The 11,937-nt window shown below is 40.5% G+C and overlaps 1 protein-coding gene across 1 annotated transcript in view; it reads left to right on the top strand.

Annotated features, from left to right (window-relative positions):
• Positions 1-420: 420 nt before the first annotated feature.
• LOC100595838 (O-acyltransferase like protein) overlaps positions 421-11,937 on the top strand; it is a 58,036-nt gene continuing 46,519 nt past the window's right edge. The window contains 5 exon segments of the mRNA XM_030810024.1: positions 421-542; positions 7,235-7,260; positions 7,342-7,351; positions 7,353-7,479; positions 9,119-9,197. Of these exon segments, the coding sequence (XP_030665884.1) occupies positions 421-542; positions 7,235-7,260; positions 7,342-7,351; positions 7,353-7,479; positions 9,119-9,197 (364 nt within the window).

The following is an 11,937-nucleotide window of genomic DNA, read 5'->3' as shown; positions in this document are numbered from 1 at the left end:
GAGGCAGGAGAATTGCTTGAACCTGGGAGGTGGAGGTTGCAGTGAGCCGAGATTGTGCCACTGCACTCCAGCCTGGGCGACAGAGCAAGACTCCGCCTCAAAAAAAAAAAAAAAAAAAAGTTTGCTTTGTAAGGGTTCTTTATATGTTCTGAATGCAATTCTTTATCTAAGTTATAAATATGGTGACTGCATTCTCTCCTTACCTTTTAACTACGTTCTTGGTGCCTTGAAGAGTTTAAAGGAGGGAAGGGACATGGTCAGTCTTGTGATTCAGCTCAGTCTAGATCACTGATGGCTATAAACGGCCAAGTTGGACACCAGCTCTAATGTTCTGAGTGTGGTGAGAAACAAGGAGACTCAAACTCATTGGAAGAAAAATGGGAGGGTCAGTAATTCTCATTCCAGCAAAAACCTGGAATAATGAAAACCTGTGGAAAAGAGGTCACTGATAACCAGCACCCACTGGCTGAGCCCAAGAGGTCTGATGCAGTGGAATTGGCCAAAGAAGAGGCGAGGGCTCCTGTCAAAAGCCGGTTAACCCGGTGAACTCAGCAAGTACTGTTCGTCAAGTTAGGACCAGGAGGTTTTCAAAATAACATATTCCTTTTTTTTTTTTTTTTTTTTTTGAGACAGAGTCTCTCTCTCTCTCAGGCTTGAGTGCAGTGGTGTGATCATGGCTCACTGCTGCCTTGACCTTCCCTGGTGAGGTAATCTTCCCACCTCAGTCTCTCGAGTAGCTGGGACTACAGGTGCAAGCCACCACGCCTGGCTAATTTTTTGTATCTTTTGTAGAGAGATGGGGTTTTGCCACATTGCCCGGAGTGGTCTTTAGCTTGTGGGCTCAAAGCGATCCACCCGCCTCAGCCCCCAAAAGTGCTGGGATTATAGGCATGAGCCACCGCGCTCGGCCTACGTAGTTCCTTTTTTTTTTTTTAAGCACACACGTAAGCAAAATGCAGTTCCTTCATCCTGATTTCCAGACTAAATCTCAGAAATCCAACTGTAGTAGTTAAGACAGAAATGTAGGAGGAGCTGGGTCATTTCACAAGCTCTATTGGGGTTTTCTCCCCACTCCTTCTAAGGAATACCATTATCTTTAGTTATGTCTAAGAATCTATATTCCAAACTGACAAGTAAAAACTGGGTCCTTGTGTCTATTTGAAAGAATAAGAGGTTATGAATTCAGCTTAAACTGGGTTTGAACACACAGCTCTAATTCTTGCTAGCAATTAAAAGGAGGTAGGTTTATGTTGTTGTGTATATTACTTATCATTTCTGAGCCTCAGTTTTCTCACTTCTACTACCCTTTACTGGTAATGTGACCTTGAGTGAGTGACGTGACCTCCCTGTGCCTCAGTTTCCGTATCTGTAAAATGGGGACTGTAATGATTACTTAGCTCATAGCGTTACACAGTTGTGTGAGGGTTAAATGAGACAATGGACAGAAAGCAACTCAAAACATGCTTGGCACACACTAGGGCCTACATGTTAGTTGTTACTGTTACTGATGTCAAAACTGTGAGAAGCCTTTAGGGTCCTGAAGGTTGTCACCCGGTATGTAGGGTGTGTGTGTGTCTGTGTGTCTGTGTGTGCATTTGTATGTGTGCAAGTGTTACTGCCTACACAGTGGTCCTCAAAGTGTGCATCCGTATCACATGAGAACTTGACAAAACACCAGCTCCGGCACATGTTATACCTACTGAATCAGAAACTCTGGTTTTGGGGACCAGCATTCTGTGTTTTACCAAGCCTGCAGGGACACTGAAGCACACTAGCCTATGAAAACCGCAGGCCACCATTGCCTCTGAGAAAGAAATCCACAGTTGCAGCCAGGGTAGCCTCTGTCCCAAGCATTCGCGGCAGGGCAGGGCTGTGATCCCACCCTCCTGCCCCTTCTTCTGCCTCCCTGGGGTTAGGGGCTAACCAATATTCCTGGTCATTCACTCATTCACCCTTCTGCCCTCTGCCTTCTGCCCTCTTTCTTCCCTAAGAAGCTGGGGGATCACAGTCGCAGGAGATTATGTCTTCTTGGTGCTGCTTCTTTCAAATAATTTGAGGGAAAATTCCAGACTGAGAGAGTTGCTTGGTAGGGCTGGAATTGCCGCTGATTCTGCATGCCAGGTTTTCTGCCCTGAGGGTCGTGCTCTCTTCTTTACACTCTTTAAATTTCTGAGGTGGCACACACTCTGGGGGTTGGGCTGTCACATGTTCTTAAACACACGCACTTCACCAGAGTGTAAGAGTGCACAAGCAAAAACTCCCAAATCCTTGAGGAGCAGGCACATAAAAGAGGGACATTGAATTGAATAAACATGTGTACTATGTGAAGCTGAATGATTGGAACAGGTGGGTCATCAGGAATTTTAAAAAGCACAATAAATATAATCAGAGATAAGGGAAAATATGACTGATACAAAGCACGAAAAAGCAATCATGAAAAGTCAAGAGGAACAGTTGCAATCAAAACAAAATTGATGGGATAGATAGTAAGATGGATAGAGGCCAAGAAAAATTAGTGAGCTGGAAGATCAGTTTGAAGATCTCTCAAAACAGTGCAGAAAAGGATAAAGAGATATGAAGGTAAAAGAAAAACCAAAGAATATTGAGGCTAAAGGTGCCAACAGTTGGATAATAGAAACCAAAAGGAGAAATGTAACAAAGCAAACGGAAGGAAGGCAATATTTGAATGCATAATGACAATACTTTCTGTGGAATTAAAGGAAGATTAAAAATATCAGATTGAAAGGGTTTACAGCACGCTAAAACAAATAAAGAAAATTTACACCTGAGTACGTGTCAGTAGAGATAAAATTAAGAATATTAAAAGCAATGAGGAAATTCTAAAAACTTCAGGAGAGAACAGCAATCAGATTGACATCAGACTTCAAAATGACAGAAGAAAAGCTGAAAGAGAAACCTTCTCTGTGTGGAAACAAATATTATATTACCAGCTAACTCTTTGTAAAAGAAAGAAAGTGTACTGGAAAGTTGTGCACACACACACACACACACACACTTAGAGCTGAATGATAATGAAAACACCAGAGGTCAAAATTTAGATGCAGATTTAGCAGTACTTAGAGGGAAATTCCTAGCTCTCAATACATGTTATAAGGACACAAGAAAGGCTGAAAACATGAACTAAGCAATCAACTCAATACATTTATAAAAGACAAACAGATCAATCTCAAAGAAATAATAAGGACATAATAAAAATAAGGTCAGACCAACCTGGCCAACACAGTGAAACCCCGTCTCCACTAAAAACACAAAAATTGGCTGGGCATGGTGGCAGGTGCCTGTAATCCCAGCTACTCGGGTGGCTGAGGCAGAGACTTGCTTGAACCTGGGAGGCAGAGGTTGCAGTGAGCTGAGATCGCGCCACTGCACTCCAGCCTGGGTGACAGAGTGAGACTCCGTCTCCAAAAAAAAAAAAAGATGATTTTTGGTACTTGCATTTCCTGGAAGGAGGGGCCTGCCATGCCACACAGAGCCACCTGGGGAAGCATATGGTTGGCCAGGAGGCAGGAGGGTGAAGGAGAAGCATAGGTCACTGCCTTTATCAGGGTTTCTGCAGGGAAGCCAGGCAGAGCAGGGTGAACAGTGCAGGACTGGCTGGTTTGAATACTGTAGGTGGCCTCTGGGTAACATGGGTGATCTCAGATTGTTTGGCACCTGGCCCTGGGGTGCTTTAGGGCAGAGGAACATTGACTTGGTGTGTGAGAGTTTGATAAAGGCGATAGCTGGGGTCATGGGCTCTGGATTAATTCATTTGCATGTTAATGGTATGCTCTTAGGATGAGACTTTGCTCCTTCTAAGAATTGGGTAGCCATGGGAGGGGCAGTCTCTTCTTAGTCAGTGAGGCCACACATATCAGAGCTTCACAAATACAGAAAATAAGAAAATATAGTTAACACAATTGAGTGATGAATGAGTCAATGCCAAATAGACAAATATAAAATCTATGAAAACACAGAACAAGAAGGGTTTCACATATCTTTCATCCAGTTTTCCCCAATTGTGTCAAACATAATTATAGCATAATTTTTTTTTTTTTTTTTTTTTTTTTGAGACAGGGTCTCGCTCTGTCACCCAGGCTGGAGTGCAGTGGTGTAATCTCAGCTCATTGCAACCTCTGCCTCCTGGGCTCAAACAATTCTCCTACCTCAGCCTCCTGAGTATCTGGGACTATAGGCATGTACCACCATGCTTGGCTAATTTTTTTTTTGTATTGTAGAGACAGGGTTTCACCATGTTGCCCCAGCTGGTCTCGAACTTGAGCAATCCACCTGTCTTGGCTTCCCAAAGTGGAATTACGGTTGTGAGCCACCTCGCCTGACCTATAGCACAATATTTTTTTAAAAGGAAATTGACGTTGATGTAATCTGTGGATATAGTTCTATGTCATTATGGCATGTGTAGATTTACGTAAGCCACACTCCAACCAAGATTCAGAACAATTTCATCACTGGAACGTTCTCCTTTGTGTTATATCTTTACAGCCATATATAACCCACTTGCCTCAACATCACTAACCCTAGCAACCAATAATCATTACAGCTGTTCCTGAAAGCAAAAAAGTGTGAAAGCTGCCCAACGCACTTTGTAAATTTGATTATAACTTTAATTTCAAAACTAGAAGAGGAAAAAAGAAGTGGTACAAGGATTAGAGAGGAAGAGATAAAACTGGAGAACTAATAAGAAAGTTCATCAAATTCACCAAATATCAGAACAAATTATAAAAATCAATAGCATATTTCTACGTCAGCAACAATCAATTAGAAAATATAAACTGAAAATAAAATACCACAGAAAATAGCCAACTCTACTCTATTTAGGAGTTGTTTTATATAATCTGTTTTAAATTTACCAAGGAAAAAAAAGTAAAATTATAAGGATACAAAAAGATTTGCATAAATAGCATGGTCTCCAATGACGGCTTGGTATAAAAATAATGTCAATTCTTCCTCAACATTAATGTATAAATTCAAAGCAATTTTAAGTCAATAGTCTAGTTGGATGTTTTGAGGAACTCAGCAAACTTTTTTCTGAAATTTGTATACATGATTAATTGTCCACAACTAACTAGATCCACTTTGAAAAAAAAAAAAAAAAAGGCAGAATACCTGATATAATACAAATCCATAATAATAAAAACCATATGGTTTTGTTTGTTTATGCTTATTTATGTCTTTTTTCCTTCATTTAAATAATTCATTTCCTTTCATCTTTCTTCATCTCTTCCTTTCCCTTTCTCAAATTCCCCTCATTCCATGTATGTGTGCTGTGTATCCTCGCATTTGTAGGTGTTCTTGTTTTGTGTATGTGTATTTGCCATATGTATGAATGGTTTCATGCTTCCACTCTCCTTCTGTTTTTATATGTCATACAGTGCTACATTTTTACAATTTTATATGTATGTAGTCCAGTGCTAGAATCAGGGCTGGCTCCAGGGCATGCACTTCCTGCAGTCACACAGGGACCTACTCTTAAAAGAGCCTCATACTTGGCTGAAGTGTGATTTGCTGTCATCATCTTCAAATTCTTAACCATTTTTAAACAAGTGGCCCTGCATTGTCATTTTGCGTTGGCCTTACATGCTCTGTAGTCAGTGTCATCTCAGATAAACAAAATAAACCAGAGAGCTCAGAGGCAGATCCATGTATATATGAGACCTGGATATAAGAAGAAACTTGCTCCATGAATCCATGATGAAAGGGAAAACTATTTAGAGGTGGTTTTGGGATAACTGGCCCACCTTTTGGAGGGAAAAAAAATGCACCATGACTCAGATGGATTAAAGACTTAAATACAAAATGTAGAACTATAAAGATGGTAGGAGGTAATATTAGAAAATCCTTTTGTGACCTATGAATGGGGAAGAATTTCTTAGGAAAACACCAAAAGCACAATCGATAAGCAAAATATTGGTGGATTTCATGATACCAAAAGTATGGGTTTCTGTTCAACGAAAGACACCATGGAAAAGCCAACTGACAGATAACTGCCAGAGTGTCTACTTCCAATGACTCAGACAGACAGAATCAAGGTATAGAATAATAAGCAGCTCTGGCAAACCAAAAAGAAAAAAATATATAAAAAATTGGCAAAGGACACATGGGTTCAGAAGAGAACATTTAAATAACTGACTAATCAATAAAAATACCCTGGCTCATTTGTAATTAGATAAGTGAAAATTAAACCAGTAATTAAATATCATTTTATATCCATTAACTGCCAAAAATTAAAAAGCTAAACAGTACAAAGCAAAAAAGAAAAAAAAAAAAAAAGAGCCAGCATCCCTGGGGAATATAGATTGAAGGAGTCCCTCTAGTGAGTAATCTGGCTGGATTAACACAGACTAAGTATTTGTGTGCCTTATCATTCAGCAATTCCACTCACAGGTAGAATCTGAGCTCCATCTTCACGTTGCTCTATAAAGGGACACATATAAGGATGATCATTGTGTGTTTCTGTGGGCTGGAGTCATCTATCCATCCATCATCTGGGGAATAGTTAAGTCAAAGGTGGTAATGGATTATTATACAGAAGTTAGTGGCCCTCGACTAGATACATGTAAAATCGTAAAAATATAGCACTGTGTGACATATATAGAAACAGAGGGAGAGTGGAAACACAAAACCATTCATACATATGGCAAATACACATACACAAAACAAGAGCACCTACAAATGAGAGGATACACAGCACACATATATGGAGTGAGGGGAATCTGAGAAAGGGAAAGGAAGGGATGAAGAAAGATGAAAGGAAACAATTTTTTTTAAATGAAGGAATAAAGGCCATAAATAAGCATAAACAAACAAAAAAGACTCTGCAGGACCAGGGCTGAAAATGCCATGAACTGTGGAATTTGATCACTCCAATCTTCCACTCCTAAGGTTAAATGAAAAAAGAAAAAAATTAACTCTCTCTAAAGTAAGGTCCCACAAAACTGGATAAAATTTTTTAAAAACATGAGTGTTTTCTCCTGGGTATATGTGGAGGAGAAAGAAAAGCTATCAAATTTTAGTTATACCTTTTCACTTCCCAGAAAGCATTTGTTTTTTAAAAGAAATCAAACTCTTCATCTTTTTCAGCCACTGTTGGCAGACAATGTAATAGCACGAAAATTCACATCATTGTTCTCCCAGCATGTTGAGAGGGACTATGTATGCAAAACATAGGCTCAAAGAGTAGCATCTGACTAGATCTGTTTCTCTTCTTTTTCAGTCATACAAGTTTGATAGATTCAGAAGGTAGAGCTGAGTACCTATCAATTTATTTAAAAGTGACTCCAGAAAGGTAATTCTGCAAACTTCTCTTGCCTTGCAATTCAGTGTATGACTCTGGGGAAGCTTGGGAGCAACATTCTCAATGGAAACATGGATGGGCTGGGATCATACAACGAGTGTCTTTCCACCCATGCTCCCAAGGGGAACTTCTGAGGGCAGTACTGCAAGCTTCATATACTGCAGGTGAGTGTGGGGGACCTGCACGCTTGCTCTTGCAGGACAAGTGAATGTCATGATATAGAACAAAATACAACTCCATTGATTCCTTTTCTTAATTAAAAAAAAAAAACTATTACGATGTTTTGCAAAAAATAAAAACTAAGTTTTAAATACTTGACAGAAACCTGCTCAGCATCTTGAGTGTGGGACATTAAATGACTATTGTTCACAAACCACATAGGACTTGAGATATTCCTTCTACCACATTGTATGGGGCAAGAACTCTGGACAACTTTCACCGGGAATCCAAGGTCAAACACTGGCCAGCAGCTTCTATAGCTTCAAATGCTATAGCTCTCTTTTTGAGAGCTATTTTGAGTTTGCTGGTAGCTCTCTTCTGCCCTTCCCTGCTGGGGTCCAGTAGGGACTCTCCTCTACTTCAGGTTTTGAGGTCCTTTACCAAAGAACCTCAAAATTTGGATTTGGTCCCAGACCAAATCCCCATTCTGTATCCTTGCTGTCAGGGAACCGCATCATTACTTGGTATGAGGTGGATTAAGTCAAGGAGCTTTAAATGCACTCCTGATTCATCAACAGCTTTTAGAATACCAGAGGCAGGGTGGACTTCCCATTACTCTTAACTCTTTTCTCAGAAACAGAGCTCTAAACAGAGCTCTAAACCTCAAACATGAATTTGAGGTTATCCTAGCAGATGGGCCATGACTTTAATGAAAACATGACTAAATCAGTTGACCAAGTTTGCAGGGCTATCTTCAAAGCATGTTAATCCTTTTATTGCTCAAGAACAAAACAAACAAACAAAACAAAAACAAAAAATAAAACTAGGAGCAGCATAGCCTGTTATTAAATACAAAGATAGACTTTATGTGTGTCACACAGTACTAAAGGAAAATTACATTACAAGTTGGCTAATAACAATTGTATAAAGTAACAATAAGAAATCCAAGCTCTCTGATATTAATGTTATAAAAAGATCTTAGAATGGTTCGCCGTGGAGACAGGGAGATGACCACCTAGCTCCATTTGTCCTGCTGAGGGTTGGGATAATGATTGCTTGAGGGTATTAATCAGTGCATACAAATGTCATTTTCAAAGCAGATTAATGGTTTTGATATTGGAGAAAAAGGTCAGGCCTACACAATCCTCTAAATTATGTGTTTAAAACAATCACCTCAGAATTTTTTATTTATAATTTGATGTTTTCTTTATTGGGACAGGCATTCTAGTTATTGGCTTGATTTGTTAATAAAATCTTTATTTGATACAATGTGTCCTGCCACCAGGAAATGGCAACTTGGAAATTGTATTGAAAATTGCAGGAGATGCAACTCTTAATGACCTCTAATATGGAAGAGAGAGGCAATGGGGCAGATTATCCAAAACTAGTGGTTGCTTTTTAAAGAATCAGCTACAATAAGCCTTGAAGCATTTCTTTTTTTTAAAAAATATGCATGTGTCCGATGCTCTGGAAATTCACTTGAACTACTCAGTAATGGAAAAGTCATCTTTTAAGAAGTTAGAACACTTTTCTTCTTTCAACATTCTTCTCTCCCACTCCCAATCTGATTATTTACTTGGGATGATCATGCATATATGTTTTGAATGCCAAAATGAAAGAACATTGTGACATTGTGTTTCCCAGGATGGGGCTGACTACAGTGTGGGCGTGTGTGTCCCTGATTCTTGTGCTGAAGAGGATGTGACTCTGATGTCTCGGCTGGGTAGGTACAAAAGAATATCCAGTGAAACTATCATCTCACAGCATAATGTTGGAAAAACCCCAGCTCTTAGAACCAAGAAAGGTAATTCCTTCAGGATTGAACCAACCTTTCATCATGATCAATCTAATAAACTGAGCCTAATGGAGGTTTGAGGGGTTCAGGGGTAAAGATGGTGGAATAGTAATGGAGTAGGTAGGAAGGGAGACAATAAGGAAGAGATAGAGCTGAATCTTTATGTAACAAAAATGTAAAGTTAAACAATCTTTCCTCACCCACCGCTGCCTGGTTAGGCTGAAGAAAGGAGGTGGGTGGTGTTTGGTTTCAGTATTGTGAGTGTTCTGTGCCCTGGCCCATGTGTGGCAATCTGCCACCTGCCATATCCAGAGGCCATTCGGAACAAGGACTGTGTGCGGTCAACATGTTGTAATGGATTAGTGTTAAGAGCCCAGCATTTGATCCTGGTTGTCACCTCCCAGCTGTGTGATCCTGGGCCAATCACTTAATCTCCCCAAGTTCAGTCTCTTCCTCTGTGCAGTGAGGGGTGGCTCTGCATGGCTCTCTTCTAATCACTTCTCCCTTAGCTATGCAGAAGGAATACATTTTAGTCTCCACAGAAACTGATTTGACTTCCCCTAAGTCTTTCAAAGTTTTCAAAGCAAGAATTTTAAGCCTAGATTTTTGCCACTGGTGTCTTTTATATTTATTCTGGTCATCCAGAGAAGAACTAACACATACTAAAGTTATACATTATTAGGAGTGAGAAGAACTAACATATAATAAAGTTATACATTATTAAGAGTTCTCCTGTAAAGTATTGATATTGCAGCTAGTTGTCAAAATCTTAAATGGTCCTTTGCATTTGTGACGATTCCTGTAGCTTTGGGTATATTATCTGTCTAGCCAGGTATTTCATGTGCTGTTTAAAAAAGCAATAAATCATTGCAAATCAAATTCAACTTTCAATTCTTGTTGGATAAGCCATAAATATCCCAGAAACAAAGATAAATGTGTAGTTATTATTAAATTAGCATTTCAAGTGACTAAGTGACTCTGTAAGTCTAATGAGTTAATAGTCCTTATTATTTAAGAGGTTTGTCAATTAGCCTAATTTCTCAGACTAATGCCAAGCTTTCTAGCCAGAGTTGACATTAGAATAAAATAAAGTATTAGAAATAATTGCCATTGATAAAAAAGATATTTTGAGAAAGAAGCATTCAAAGAGAAACATTCTCTTTGAGGAACCAGGAAAAGAAAACGGCCTGGTTGTTGTGAGCTGAGCTGACGTGGGTGGATGGATTAGGGGAATTCAGTCTTTGCTGCCCAGGCATTTTTCCAGCTCTGGCACAGAGGCAGCAGATAGAAATTGGAGGTCTTTGCCCAGGGTAAAAGGTCCCCATCTGGAAAGGATTTGTCAGCTATTCTTTAAAGCTCTTTGATGGAGTTGCCAATATTTTCTCTACAGATGTGAGACAACCAGCTCAGCAGTACCAGGTGGAAACTGTTTGCACGGACTGCACTCACCCAGAGGAGGGGAGCAGGGAGGGCCGGTCTCATATTGGGTGAGAAAAAAATGCCCCAGTACTGCAGAGGGAGAGCAAGATCCTGGCAGGTCAGGACATAACTGCTTTTGGCCAAAGGCTAGGGCAAAACGCTGCACAGTTGTTGTCATAGAATGTTATAAAATTTCACCCAACAGACTTTACCAGAGTTCCGAAGAATAAAAATATGTAACACCAGAATGCTGAGAGCCTGGATGGAACTTGAATGTGGTGAATATGAAACCCAATTATGGGATATTTTCCTAAAAATCCAGACCCATGCATTTTGGTGTCATTAATAGTCCTTTCCCATCGCTGCTGTAGCAAGTGACCACACACTGGGTGGCTTAGAACGACAGAGATTCATTCTCTCGCAGTTCTGGAGGCTAAACCTCTGAAGTCAAGGTGTTGATGAGGTTGGTTCCTTCTGGAGGCTCTGAGGGAGAGTCTGTTCCTTGCCCCACTCCACGTGCCTGGTGGCTGCCAGCAATTCTTGGCACTCCTTGGCTTGTAGCCACATCATTCCAACCTCTAGCTCCACCCACGTGTGGAGTTCTTCCCTGTGTGTCCGAACTTCCCTCGCATAAGGACACCAGTCACGCTGGATTTAGGGCCCACCCTAACCTCATCTTAAAGTTGATTACATCTGAAAAGACCCTATTTCCAAATAAGATCACGTATGCTGTACTAGGAGTTAGGACTTGAACCTTTTTGGAGGACACAGTTCAACCCAAAAGACTACCTAATACCTACTTCCTAGCCTGGCTAGATTATCTGAGTTCCTTTTAACAAAACAGGGAGTTGGGAGGATGGGGACTCACAGCCCCTTAGCTCAGGGCCCTGCTCTTAGCATATGCTTGACAAATGTTAGACAATCTTGCTGAAGTTTAATTGTGAGGCAGAGGCAATCTACCTGGTCACAGGGACCACACGAGAGCTGACAAAGAAGGGGCTTGGGTGTTTTTGTTTTGGCTTTGTTTTTTTTGAGACAAGATCTTGCTCTGTCCCCCAGGTTGGAGTGCAGTGGCACAATCATGGCTCATTGCCGCCTCGATCTCCTGGGTCTAAGCAATCCTTCCACCTCAGCCTCCCAAATAGCTGAGATCAGGCATGCACCACCACACCTGGCTAATTTGTAAATGTTTTGTAGAGATGGGGTCTCCTTATGTTGGCCAGGCTGCTCTCAAACTCCTGGAGTCAAG

Source organism: Nomascus leucogenys, chromosome 4 (assembly GCF_006542625.1).
Source record: "Nomascus leucogenys isolate Asia chromosome 4, Asia_NLE_v1, whole genome shotgun sequence".
NCBI lineage: Eukaryota > Metazoa > Chordata > Mammalia > Primates > Hylobatidae > Nomascus > Nomascus leucogenys.
Note: the sequence above shows the minus strand (reverse complement) of the source record. Positions and strands in the feature narration are given on the sequence as shown.